General features: G+C 43.0%; 1 protein-coding gene across 5 annotated transcripts in view; it reads right to left on the bottom strand.

Annotated features, from left to right (window-relative positions):
* Positions 1 to 151: 151 nt before the first annotated feature.
* LOC107387312 (PH and SEC7 domain-containing protein 1) overlaps positions 152 to 14,327 on the bottom strand; it is a 92,419-nt gene continuing 78,243 nt past the window's right edge. For all 5 annotated transcript variants that reach the window (XM_015962212.3, XM_054749551.2, XM_015962213.3 and 2 more), the window contains 5 exons: positions 10,379 to 10,449; positions 9,779 to 9,936; positions 6,354 to 6,498; positions 5,652 to 5,795; positions 152 to 4,702 (listed from right to left, as the gene is read on the bottom strand). In XM_015962212.3, coding sequence (XP_015817698.1) covers positions 4,433 to 4,702; positions 5,652 to 5,795; positions 6,354 to 6,498; positions 9,779 to 9,936; positions 10,379 to 10,449 — 788 coding nt within the window. In that variant the 3' untranslated portion in view covers positions 152 to 4,432. The remainder of the gene's footprint in view (positions 4,703 to 5,651; positions 5,796 to 6,353; positions 6,499 to 9,778; positions 9,937 to 10,378; positions 10,450 to 14,327) is intronic.

The raw sequence follows: 14,327 nt of genomic DNA, 5'->3' as shown, positions 1-14,327 counted from the left end.
ACTACAAGTTAAATTATGCTAAGTTGCAAGCATGCTAATATCTTATTAGGACAGTAGCTTGGCGTTTTGTTCAAACTTTTTTGTTTATTCCTATTGATAGCACATTAGAATACAGAAATAATATTCCACAGATTGAAGGTGACACAAAACAAACCTTTTAAAACACTTTTATTTATTTCCTCTATTATTCCCCCCCAAGATAAGAAGCTCACAAACACCACTTCCTTGGTGAGATTTAACAAGGCAGTGACACACGTAGCTCACTGTTTCAGCATCAAATGAACTTTGCCTTTACCTGCACCCGTCTAAAAAACACTGAGACGAATCAGACCTCCACATGTAAAAAGATTTGTTTGAGCTCAATCAAGTCTCTAAAATACGACAGCATTAAATATAACCATTTCCTTCTTTCACATTGATAGAAAAAAAACAGAAAACAAACACATGACCATGGAATCCAGGAGAGAAGGAGGCTGACCTTATATCAACCCTTAATACCCAGAATATAAAAAAGAGCAGGCTATGATGTCTCATGCTTTATTTACATTTAGAAATAAGAATGATGAAATTAAATTAGAACAGGTTTAAGTAAAGTGTAGTCGCTCAGGGTTCGGAGCTGCTGTGTTATCACAGGGGCGTCCCACCACTTTCACCTGGGCCGAGCGCCATCAGGGGGACCAGTGGTTTCCATGAAAACCAGCAGCTGCATTCCGATGAACACAAGCAGCAGAGACAAACTTGAAATTTGTGTTTTCAATGCTTTGATATCAGTCCATTTAGAGATGTTCCACATTCAAAATGTATCAGTTTAATTATAAAAAAAAACTGCAGTAATAAATTAATTAAACGAAGCCGGTGCTGATTTCTGTTGTTTCAACTGCTGCCACGGTTCAGACTAACATCTGGCTTGTTTTAGGTTTGGTTTTGGCTCACATCAGGTATTAAAACTGAACATAATGGAGTTCAGCTTCTAGTTTCAACTGTGGGAGGGATTCACAAAAGTTTAGTTCACTTTATGGCTTCAGCTCAATCTTCTAGAGCCAAACGAGGAAGATACATTTTTAATCTCCTGCAAATATTGGGGTTGGGGGGTTTATCTTAATAAAGATCTAAACCAACACAACAGCAGTCAGTGGGGTCTCCAGTTCAAATATTCTTATGTTTGTCTTTTCATTTTAGTAGTTTTTATTATTTTCAATGCATAAGACTCACAAACCATTAGTATTTAATGATATTTAAGAAAATGTTGCAAAGTGTAACTGGGCATCTTGTATAGCTGCTCTCGTGGCCTGTCTGTGCCTGCTTAGTCTACATGTTGTATGTTTAATCTCGGAAGGGTTTTGCTGCAGACACAAATTTCTATGATCCAGGAAGCTTGTATAAGCGGATTCTGAAAATTTAAACTATAATAATAATAAAAAAAGCACAAAATCATCAGATAAAGGATGTTTCACCAGATAAAATGATTTTCCATCACTCCCAAGTGGGGTGGTGGTGGGTGTCTGGACCCCACAGTGGATCGTGGATCAGGGGTTGATCAACTTCAGAAACAATTTAGAATAAAAATGGCTGCTGATGGTAAATAAATTATACAAAATAAAACCAGTAGTAACTATGAATGTTGAGGCTCTTAGTAGTTTTTACTTGGTGAAGGTTGGGGCCACAAGCCTCTCCTGTTGGTTTGAAGACTGGAAGCTAAAGCGTTTGGAAACCTTGTTTCTGTTTGAGCTTGGACATTCACTCCTGATGTTGGAGTCGGCAGTAAAATTAAACTAGAAAATTAAAAAAAAATCCCTAAGCTGTAGCTGTTTGATATAAATAAGGAAAAATGTTTTAGGCTGAGTTGTTTTGGTGCTGTAACACTGGTGTTACTGTATATTATTCTGAATCTGGCTGACAGTTTTCCTGCTTTACAGCCGAACACACAACTGTAGGTCTTCTGGTTACATAAAGATCAGAGCTACAAGATGTCCGTTTTGGCAACGTGCACAAAACACCTTTTCAAATCATCTGAATGAGCCACAGAAAACAAAGAGAAAAATAAGATGGTGCAGCTACATGTAGTCATTATTTAAGACCCCTTTTTACTACATTTCTCTTCACATTTGGTTTGGTCAACTAAATGTCAGGCAGCAAGTGTAGAACTTCCACCTCACAGTCCTCTTTTCTGACACCAGCCTTAAAAACAACAACAATAACAACAACAGCAAAAACCAGTTCTAGTGTCACATAAGACAACGAAAAGACATAAATCAGGGAATGTCTGAATGGTTGAACAAAACTGGCATTTGACAAAAGTCCGTGCAGCGCAGAAGAGGCATGACTGACATTCTATAAAGCACGATCATCAAATCATCTGTTTTTGAATTTGTACACACGGCATCAACTGGTTTTTAATGAGTAACACAGGAGCTGATGCTGGATGAAAGTCAAACACAAAGAAATGAAACATTCTCGAGGGTCATCCAGCACAGTCCCAGCATGCACACACACGCACGCACGCACACACACATTTTGAATAACACAAACAGTTAACACAGATAGGTCTCGGGTCACATAGCCCTGCGACACCCATCCCCTGCCTCAGGTGAGTGGGAGACCTCGTGCATATTTACTGCAGGTGCAGCACGTGTGATTATGGCTGAAAGAAGAACTTAACTGAAGGTTGACAGCTCTCCCTGCTGGTCGCACGCTGCCACTGCAGCTGCTCAAGGTGTGTTTTTAAAAGCCTGAGTAGAAAATGGCTATGCATCAGTGATGCTGTGAGGCGTCTAGGCTACCCAATGAAACCTGGACAGGTCCATCTAAAAGTCAGGCATTTCCCTTGGTTTACTCTTTATGTTTCATGACTTCTTCAGCATCTCACACAACAGTATCAGACCTGATCCAATCAAAATCCTGCTATCAGGTTTCGGCATCAGAGCCCTTTCCACTGAAGCTGATGAAATCCGTTTTTAACATAGTCTAGCCTGTAAAAACATTTTTACTAATCTCTAGACCTTACTAATTACACAGTATCTACAAATAACAAGTACGTGATTATCGTTTAGCGCTTTAGGGACTAAGAAGAACAACTCAGTTTGTTCCTGGAGCATCTTCACATCAGTGTGCTGAAACTATTGCAAATATACCATCATATATCCTATGATATAAGCAGGTGGTGCTTCACTGTACAAGTCCTGGTGGTCATGGATTACATTTCCCTTTTATATGTTGAATATTTGATCGACATAAACACACAGAGGGGGTGGGTTCAACATCAGCATGACTGTAAAATACTTTAAAAATATCAACATTCAGGGTCTGCCTGGTGAGTCTGACATCAGGGTTCAACATGAGCGGCTGTACGTAGACTGGTTACAAACGTTGGGTATGGCACAGGCTGGAGAATGATTTCAAAAACCCAGAAAGCAATTCAGACTCAGGTTTTAGCCTCAAAGTAGTAAACGCCATAGAAGAAGTTGCGCTGGATGCAGGCATGCAGAAAAACAACATTCAGCCAAGAAAAAGAGAAATGAAGCACATCACGGGACACGGGCAAAAGCAACCAGGAAAAAGATGTTCAAGTAGAAACGAACGGACATTTTTCTGTTCGGTGCAGTTTTTGCTGCGTACCCACGAGCGCTGTGAGCGGATATCGCCTCTAGTGGCTGCAGAAAGAAGCAGCTTCATCGTCTCGTAACAGAGTGCACTGCAGCAACACCATCAGCATCTGCTTTAACGTTCTACCTTCGTCGCTGGAACGTACAGGAGCTAACCGCTGTAATCACCCGCTCGTGTATGGAGTGTGAACACATTGGGATGATGCGATGAAAAAACAAAACACCAACAACAAAACCAAACAGAGCTGGAATGTTGTGGGTCCAAAAAACCTGGTGACGCTTCAAAGGGCTTACAGCGCTTTACATCAGAGCAGCAGAGCAGAAGCAGTTCAGCTAAAACCAAATCATTAGTCATCTAAAATGCGATGGCGCTTTTACGCGTGTAAACATGTTTGGTCCCAAAAAAGAGCAAATGATGAGGAAAAAGGTAGGAGAACGTGGATGAAGAGGCGCCCTGAAGGAACAGAAGGGGAGACAGGAAGAAGATGCTGGCTGGCTGTCCCGTTTGTCTTTAAGCAACCATTGCCTGCTGCTGCTGCTGCATCCAGCCTTCATTCTGAAAGACACCTTCTCTCTGCAGATCTCTGACCTCACATCTGTTTTCTCCACATCCTGCATCATCAAGATCGCTGGATCTGCACCTCCTCCTTTAGATGAGTAGTTTGGGGTGGGGCATCATGGTTGGGGTAGAGAGCGTGGGGTAGACCCTCACTCCTGCTCTCCCCTCCAAGTGGAGCTCCGGACCCCTCAGGATCTAAAAAAACGCTTGCAGGGAGACAGCCTGCCGCTGGCAGTGCAGCATCACGCCGCTCCCGGCACCCTGCCACGCCTCACTTCTTGACGGCCTGTCGGTAGCTGTGTCTCTGTCCTTCCTGTCGAGGCTTGCTGCTGCTGCTGTAGCCGCTGGCCTTGCTGCTGTCCCCGCCCCCTCTGATGCTGCTGGCCTGGCTGGCCTGGCTGCTGTCCTGCAGTGTGGGGCTGGAATGAGCCCTCTGCAGGCTGCTGTCTTCCAGAAGTAAGGACTCAAACACAGACAGGTCCTCCTCGCCACTTCGGATCTTTGCTCGCAGCAGCATGATGTAAGTCCCATACCGTGTTTTCTGTTGAAGCACAAAAACAGGGACACAAAAATAAAGAATATTTAGCTCTAACTGTGGGTGCATGTGTGTGAAATCATAACCTAACAGCTACTAAATCTATGGATGGATTCGGATGAAACTTTCAGACAGTAATCACTGGAAAAACATCTACAGCTGGCCAGAGTCAACCTGATTCAAGATGGCCACCGCCACTAATCCAACATCAGCAAACGCTAAAGTGTCTCTATGCAGCCTGACTATAAAGGTTGGTTTGTGCTTGACGCGTCCGCGAGGTCCGCATGGCAAAATTGCGTCATTTTAACAACCACACCCCTCCACCGCGTCTCCGCACGGCCCAAAATTTCCGCAACGCGCACCTAGGAAAATTTCTAACCACGCGGACGGTCGGACGTGGAAAAACATGGCGGACCGGCAAGAACTAGTATGGCAGAGGTTCGTAAATACAGACGTTTGTATGATTCAGCTCTCAGAGATCACCGTGATCAACATGTTGTTAATAATTCTTGGAGAGAAATAGCTCGCACTGTCGCAAAAGTCGAGGACGCTGTTAAAAATGCTGAAATGCCATGTTGTAAACAGTCATTTTTACTTCTACTATGGTGTAGTGTTGGATGCATGCCGTAGAGCTCCATGCTGCCCCCTACAGTTTGGGAGAATATTGGCTCACCGCAGAGACGAGCCGCACGAACCATAAACGCTGCGAGTTGTGAAGCGCGTTTCATCGGCGAGCCGCATCACCGAGCGGAAAGTGAATGCGTCAAGCATAAACCAAGCTTAAGCCTGAGAGACTAAGGTAAAGGTTCATTAGTGAGGCATGCATCCTGTAAGAGCTTTATTCTGTTAGTTTTTACAGAGCCGGCATGTGCAGCTGCAGAGTTGGCACGCAGCTCTAGTTCAGACAACGTCGTCCTCCTTTATATTTTCATGTGGCTCCCAGAGTCCCACTCACCTCAAAGTCCAGATACTCGTCTCGCTGGCGATACTCTTCCAGTTCACGACCTTTGACCTTGCGATCAGGGGGAAAGGAACGTAGCTCAGCCAGCTCAGTGGAGATGGCTCTGAATCGTGCTTCGTGGGATCTGATCTGCTCCTCCTGGAAGATGAGCCAGACAAAAAAAAAAAAAGTGAAGGATGTAACGACTCCAAACTTATCACCTGGAATTGAAACACTTTCATTAAAACAACTGAATGAAAAACACGAATGTGAAGTGTGTATATTTAGAATCTTAATGGCAAATTCCATCCTGTTATTTAGTTATTTTTTTAGTTGCTTCAGGTGTATAAAATCTGACTTTTCTTTGGATTATTAAGACTTTTTTAAAGCATCATGTTGACGTTTAACCTGGGAGGAAACAGGAACAACAAAGCATCCACATATAGAACAGTTTGCTCAGCTGTAATTACTTTCTTTTGTTTTCCTATGCATGTCAGGCAGTTTCAGTCAGGTGTGTGTAATACACACATCACACATCTGCAGTCTGTGGCTGTCTGTGCATGCATTCATACTGTGGTGCATTTCCAGCAGAACCTAGAAAAGGACTGTGTGCATTTCCACATCTGCGCTGCAAAGTTCAGCAGACACACAAACTCCCTTCCTGAAAAACAAGGGGTCACAGACTCATCCCAGAACACAACCGGATCTCGGTGTTACCTCGGACAGTTTTGACATTGTCCCAGGCAGCAGAGGCCGGCTGAACTTCTTCTGGGAGCCGATGGCTGCTGGGAACGGAGGAGAGGAGAACAAGGCAGCCACAGTGTTGATACGTGTGATCCAAGACTGCATCTGCTCATCATTCCTGTGGTGGACGAATCAAATACAAACACAGCAATCACTCAGAATAAGCAAAATAAATAGCCTCAAACACATTCGGTTGTTATAAATCACATCCTCTCTGTGCTGCTGCACACTCACATCAGAAACTGGCTGTTAACAGCATCAAAGCATCATAATTCATGACAAAACGCAGCCCTGTTTTCAGCAAAGTGACTTTGCAGCCAATTAATGCATCAGAGAACAGAGTCTGTTAAACTCTAACAGAACTATTAGAGGCCCATAAGAAAGTGTACTTTAACTCCCAGGAGAAACAGAGAGAAAAGGAGATGGAGAGACAAAGAGGAGAGAGATGAAGAGAGGGGAAGAGTATCTGGGACAAATACAAGCTGCAACTGGAGCACAGAGCCTGTCCTCCTGGGGCTGAAACATGTGGCCAATCACGTGTCACTTCCTGCTTACACTCTGCACACCTCCACCTTCACTTTGCACACTGTTTGTCACACGTATGCGTCAACAATCCTGTCTCAGATTACCTTTAGCAGGTGATCAGCTGGAGGTTTTTCTTCAGTGGGACTGAAAACATTTATTTACCTCTTCAGGATTTAGGATTTCCACAAAAACATCTCCATCAGTTTAAAGTTTATCCAGTCTGATGGAGGCAAAAGTCTTTTCCTTTCCTCTTTTGCAAATTCTCACCACATCAGTGTCAGGAGAAACTTTGTCAGAAATAAGGCAGCGCACAGTTGTGCTGCTCTAACAGTACAGACTGGGACACATTCAACAGAATGAGCATTAAGATCTTAAACGTCTTATAAAATGCTTCAATATTCACCATAATGGGAGTAAAATCTGATAGAAACTAATACTTCTTTATAAAGGTCGGGCTTTTAAAAAAGTGAAAAAGAAATCCAAAAAAACCTCAATTTAATTTCACAGGCAGCTCAGATCCTGACCTCATATTTGAGTCATGCTGATTATCAGGCTGCACAAGCTCAAAGATGTACCTGCAAACCTAAATGGTCAGAATAATCTTCTCTCTAATAAAGAAGCATTTGCATACAAGCTAAAGAGCTAAACAAGAAGCATACAGTTTATTGCTGCAACACTTTGAAGGAACTTTGATATTCTGCAGAAAAAACAACAACCATGTTCTCTGTTTCCAGAAAAGATGTGCAACAGATTGGCTGACCCAGCAGATCTGTGATGGATCACCATCATCATCTGAGTCTGAGATTACGTGAATGGTGCTTGGCAGAACATGATGCAGCAGATGGTTTGTAGCACCAAACCAGCTGGAAAGATGATGGAAAGTCTCAAAAATGACTTGGCAGATGATTAGAGCCGTTTGTCTATCACTGTCTCTGACATCTGATTAGTAAATCAAAGGAAACTGTTTTTGTATTGCTGTGCAGAATTCCTGTAAAGGGATATCTGCCTTTCCCGGGATCCACTGATTTCCCTCTTTCCTATTCATTTTCTCTCTCCTTTTCCTTATATTTTTTCATTGAAAACATATTTTAATCATTTTTTTTAAATATTTTTTTGATATTTAAATTGTTTTGTTTTTGTGAAGCGCCTCGTGATTTTTATCTTGAGAGGCGCTATATAAAAGATCTTTTTTTTCCTTCTTTCTTTCTTTATATCAGTGATAGAAACAAAACACCACTGTAGCATCAACTCTTGTATCTGTAAATAGAAGGCTGGTTGGTTTTTAAAAATGCAACTTGACTTGCAGCTGGATTTTTTTTTTAACTTTAATAATCAAGTCTCAAAAGAATCCAGTGAGCTCATCACCCGCACTGCAGTCACTTCACCTCACTGGCGCAGCTGCGCAGTGCACACTCTGCCAATATCGCGGTCGGTAGATCCCTTTGATCTGATCAGTTCAAAAGTAACTCATGAGGTGAAAAATTAGGAACCCAGGCAGCAGTTTTTTCTGGAGGATTGAGAGGAGATGCAGGAGGATCAGAGACAGACAGGACAGGAAAATAGTCACATTAAAAACAAGAAAACAAAACAAAGAGTTTGAAAAGGAAAATGCAGGTAGGTTTATACCACTACACTAGGCTTGGGCAGTATTACAGTGATACCGCATACGCCTGGTGTAAAAAATACATTTCCAATAGCCCGTCACAATCTTAGGTGAGCCAGGGACTCCTTAGCTACCCTGTTCGAACTCTGGCCCTTGGGCCAAATGCTTAGCTCGAGGCCACAATAGAGTAACTAGGATAGAGTTGGGGTTTGGGATTGTTGGATGACCCACTCTACCTCCTGGACAACTGTTAGCTCAGACTAGCTGTTAGCTCATCAGTCCAGAGAGACATAAACAATTTTCCTGACCAGGGAGCTATCTACAGCAGTTATGACAGGGAATATTTAACCTTTACACAGAAACACATTTCAGAATGGAGGACATACATCTTTGATGTTTTGCTTCAAAGGTGAGGTTGACTGAGAAGCTATTTAAATAAATGTATAATCAGTCACTCTTAGTTGTTCATGCAGGTTGAATATGAAAATAGTCTCCTACAACTAACTCCTGCATTAGCTTCCGATAGTAAATAGATGGTGAAACTCGAGGATTAAAAAATACTGACAGATCTATGTCACACTGTCATTAACATCCATGGACTCACCCATCTTGACTCATGATGGGGGAGGCTTTTGGTTTAATGCCTTGGCTAGTTTAAGCTAACTATTAGCATTAGCAACTTCACCTCATGGCAGAAGCTCTTCAAGGCTTCTGAAGATAAAGCATCCACGTTGCATGTCAGTGGCAGAGTTGCGTTGTTGTTATCCAATCCGAGGCGAGTTGTCCAAATATCAGGAAATAAAACTCCAAGACCTGCTGTCTGAAGCCCAGCTGTGATACGCATGGACGTAATTTTCCCTTTAGAAGTGGGGGGACACGGGGTGGGGGTGGGGGGAGTATCTTTACAGTATGCTGTAATGGGAAACAGGCTTCAACACAAACGGTTGTTTTCCGCTTGGTCCTATAGCTCAACCAGTGTCAATTTAATATAAAGTAATATTGTTTTTGGATGGTAAAAAAGTGCAGGGGTCATAACTTGACTTTGGAAAAAGTGGGGGGACATGTCCCCCCTGTCCCCCCCCCCCCAAATTACGTCCATGGTGATATGAGTCACTACTAGGTCCAAAAAATGATGCATTCATTCCTATTAGAGACCACTGCGAATGCACTGATTATTCAAGTGAACCACTTGTTTAAATAAAAGCTACTCAGGTTGAAAAGTAAATGGTTCTGTTTCCCTTAAAGGTCAGTGAGAAAACATGAGACTCACGGTGCCTGGAAGAGATAAACCCTCCAGTCAGCAGTCCGCAGGTAAAACACGTTGGGTCTTTTGCTGTAGTCTGAAGCCTTCATGGCCAGAGAATGATGGATGGACACAGCGTTCTTCAGGTCTTCATCGGAGAGCTGCTTTTCAGGCCGGTACTCCCCCTGAAACAAAGCATTGCCCCTACACTTATAATTCCTCGGTGGAAAAAAGAGTTCAAGCAAAAATGGATCACGGATGGTTTCAAATTATATTAATCCTCTCAAGTTTGACTTTATAGAGTTACGTGGAGAGTAGAAGTCTATCGTTTTGATTTGGAGAAACTATTTTAGCTCAGCAGAGGAAGAACCTTTAGTTCTGGGCGGATAACAACAAAATCAGAATGCTTTGTCATTCCTGATGTGTTTAAAGGAAACTGCAGCCTTTTTTTCTGACTGAAACCACAGACTCGCCCTCTGCTCTTGAATCTGTGGCTGGCGTAAAACAAACAGGATGTTTCAATGCAGTCAACCATCAATGACGGTTGAATAATGAATACAGCCTTTTACATCATCTAAAGAAACAAACATGTATTATGTATAGTGTATAACAATGTGAGAATCCTACTTTTTGCAGATAAAGAATTAGCCCTTTAAGGATGGCATAGAAAGTCTTCCACCCTCTCTTTCCTCTTGGTGCTGTGGAGAGAAGAAAATGGTTAAACAAACCAAAGCGACAAACAACATGTATGTAATACAAACATGTACATGGTAATAAGTAATTCAACGTGTATTTAGTGTCAACCAGAGTTAATGTGTGTGTCTTAGAACATCTGAGTTCATATGGAGTGAACACCTTTGTTAACACATGTGTGTGTGTGTGTGTGTGTGTGTGTGTGTGTGTGTGTGTGTGTGTGTGTGTGTGTGTGTGTGTGTGTGTGTGTGTGTGTGTGTGTGTGTGTGTGTGTGTGGTTTCTCAATAGGAGCATCCAACAGTAAGTGTCAGGAGCACACCCTGTTTTATGCAGGACTTTGTATATTAATAGTAAATTGGGATTACTTGTTATTTTGGATGTTTTTAAACATGTCTGAGACCAGAGATTGTGGTCAAAGCTGATAGATAAATGTGCCTGATATTAGAACCTTTAAAGCAGTTTTGTGGTATAGGGTTTTGCTGATAAATGATAAGTCAGAAAATCTCTGTTCTAAATCTAACCAGGACTCACCTAGTGGGTTTTGCTTCAAACATCTTAGTATGTATTGGAGCCTAAAGGCTAAGAAATAATGATAAAAGTTGATAAAATTATAAAAGATCCAGCCCTCCTCTATCTTTGGCCTTCTGTAGTGTTTGTAAGCTAGTTTGTGGGGATTTATCCTTGTAAAGAAATTCGTGATGGAGGAGCCCAGAGATCTAAACCAGTCAGATGGCGGCTTGCTTGGGATCATTAAAAATAAGTAGTTGATTCTTGGTAAAGCAATCATTTTAATGGAAGCAACCTTCCCCGTGAAAGATATCCTTAGAAATTTCCATCTGTTAAGTCTTCTACTTTCTTTAACAGTGGGATGTAGTTTAGTTTTGTAAAATCTTCCAGCGTGGGAGAGATATTAATGCTCCTGAAAATGCATGTGATGCAGCTACAAACCCAGCACCCCAATGCATTTGTGGCTATATCTGGTGATTTTAATCATGCCTCGCTCTCTGCTACACTTCCAACATTTCAACAGTTTGTCAGCTGCTCCACCAGAGAAAACAAGACATTGTATTTGTGTTATGCAAATGTAAAGAATGCATACATGTCCAAAACAAGACCTCCTCTGGGACAATCAGATCACAATCTTGTTTTTCTCTGCTCAGAATACAAACCACTTGTTCAGAGGCAACCTGTGACAAGAAGAACTGTGAGAAAATTGTCACAGGACGCCGAAGAAGCCCTGCAGGGTTGTTTTGAGACCACAGATTGGATGACTCTCTTCCAAGGATATGAAGAGGACATCAATGCCATGACTGGATGTGTCACTGACTATATAAACTTCTGTGTGGACAACATCATACCCACAAGAACAGTGAGATGCTTTGCTAATAACAAACCCTGGATCACCAGTGAACTGAAGAATCTGCTAAATGAGAAAAAAAGAGCCTTCAAGGAGGGAGACGGAATTATTGAGGAGTATACAGAAGCAACTGAAGATCAAGATCAGAGACAGCAAGGAGGCATACAGGAAGAAGCTGGAGAGCAAACTACAGAGGAACAATATCAGATGTCTGGTCAGGGATGAAGAAGATCACAGGCTTCAAGCACAGGAAGGATTGCACAGATGGCAGCCTGGACACAGCCAATGGACTGAACAAGTTCTTCAATAAGTTCAGTTCAGGAACAAACCCAGCATCCTCCTCGCCTATCCCTAGCCAATCAGACATCCCATCCTCCTCTGATCCAACATTTTCCTGTCACATGCCAGCTCTTCTGTCCTCTAACACAGACATGGACTCTTCTGGTCCTATAAATCTGTCTTCAACCAAGTCAGGAGATGCTGCTGTCCCATTTACCTCCCCCTCCCACCTATCTGTCTCTAGAAGTCATGTGAAGAGGCAGCTGGAGAAACTGAACAGGAACAAGGCTGCAGATCCAGATGGTGTCAGCCCCAGAGTACTGAAGGCTTGTGCAGAGCAACTCTGTGGGATTCTGCAGCACCTCTTCAACCTCAGCCTGGCCTAGGAGAAGGTTCAAGTCCTGTGGAAGACATCCTGCCTTGTTCCAGTTCCAAAGAAAACTCGCCCATCAGTCAATGACGACTACAGACCGGTTGCCCTGACATCCCACATCATGAAGGTCCTGGAGAGACTCCTGTTGGTCCACTTGAATAAGGAAACTAGAAGATATCAGGACCCGCTGCAGTTTGCTCATCGCCATGGAGTTAGAGTTGAAGATGCTATCATCCAGCTGCTTCAACCAACCCACTGTCATTTGGACAAAGCAAGCAGTACTGTCAGGGTCATGTTCTTCGATTTCTCCAGTGCATTTAACACAATCCAGCCTGGTGTACTTTACCAGAAACTCCAGAAGACACAGGTGGGGGCCTCAACTATCGCCTGGATTAAAGACTACCTGACAAACAGACCACAGTTTGTGAGGCTGAAGAACTGCACATCAAACCAGTCGATCAGTAACATTGGAGCACCACAGGGGACTGTACTCTCACCATTCCTTTTCACCCTGTACACCTCAGACTTCCAGTACAAATCAGAGACCTGTCATGTACAGAAATACTCAGATGACTCTGCAGTTGTCAGGTGTATCAGAGATGGACAGGAAGCTGAGTACAGAGAGCTGGTGGAGCGCTTTGTGGCATGGTGTGGAAACAATCATCTGACCTTGAATGTGAACAAAACAAGGAGATGATTTTAGACTTCAGAAGAAACAGGGTGGAGTCAAACACTGTTTCCATCATGGGAGAAGAAGAGGAGGTGGTTGAGGAACACAAATACCTTGGAGTTCACCTGGACAACAGACTGGACTGGAGAAAGAACAGCGAAGCCGTTTTCAAGAAGGGACACAGCAGACTGCACTTCTTGAGGATGCTTAGGTCCTTCAATGTCTGTAGCAAGATGCTGCAGATCTTCTACAAGTCTGTTGTTGAGAGTGTAATCTCTTCAGCCATCGTCTGTTGGGGTAGCAGCATCAGAAGCAGGGACCTGAAAAGGCTCAACAGCCTAATAAAAAAGGCTGGTTCTGTTCTGGGGACGACTGTGGAACCACTGGAGGAGATAATGCAAAGAAGGATTCTCCAGAGAATCAAGAAAATGATGGACAACCCTGAGCATTCTCTTCACAAGAGTGTCCGACAACGGAAGAGTGTCTTCAGTCAGAGGCTTCTTCAGTTTGGCTGCAACACTGACCGCTACTGGAGATCCTTCCTGCCAACAGCCATTGTAATATACAACAACTCTGATGACTTGATTATTATTATTCTGAGCTACTACAGCAATCAATTTCCCTCTGTGATTAATAAAGTATTTTTGAATTGAATGTATGTAATATTCCAACACATTCTCACACCCAAAGCGTCGAAAAATGATGCGTGTGACCAAGCCTCAAAATATGATGATTCAGGGTGCCCCAGCGCGTCAGGAAAGGACGCGCTGTCCCAGAGCGTCGGTATCCGACGCCCGCGGTTACACGGACATTTGACTGAGCTGTGACCTACTTAACCTTCCCCTCACTCCCATTCTAACCTTAACCGGCGTGCGCAAGCAAAGCTTAATTGAAAATTACTGAGTTAAGGTTAGGATGGGGGTGAGGCGAAGGTTAAATCGCTAGAGGTTCAAGGTGGAATGTCTGTGTGACACGTGTCCCTGCGCGTCCTCTCCCGACGCGCTGGGGCACCCTGATCGTCATATTTTGACGTTTGGTCACACACGTCGTTTTTCGACGCTTTGGGTGTGAGAATGTGTTGAATATTCCCTGGTTCCAATGGTGTATTAAGGAAAATGAGAAAAGAAAAATTGGGAGAACTGTAGATTTGAACCAGTTAATCGAATAATCTGAAACTTTAAAAAGAAAGAGTTTATTAATTCA

Source organism: Nothobranchius furzeri, chromosome 16 (assembly GCF_043380555.1).
Source record: "Nothobranchius furzeri strain GRZ-AD chromosome 16, NfurGRZ-RIMD1, whole genome shotgun sequence".
Lineage (NCBI taxonomy): Eukaryota > Metazoa > Chordata > Actinopteri > Cyprinodontiformes > Nothobranchiidae > Nothobranchius > Nothobranchius furzeri.
The sequence above is the reverse complement of the archived record's forward strand: the minus strand, read 5'-3'. Positions and strand labels throughout refer to the sequence as shown.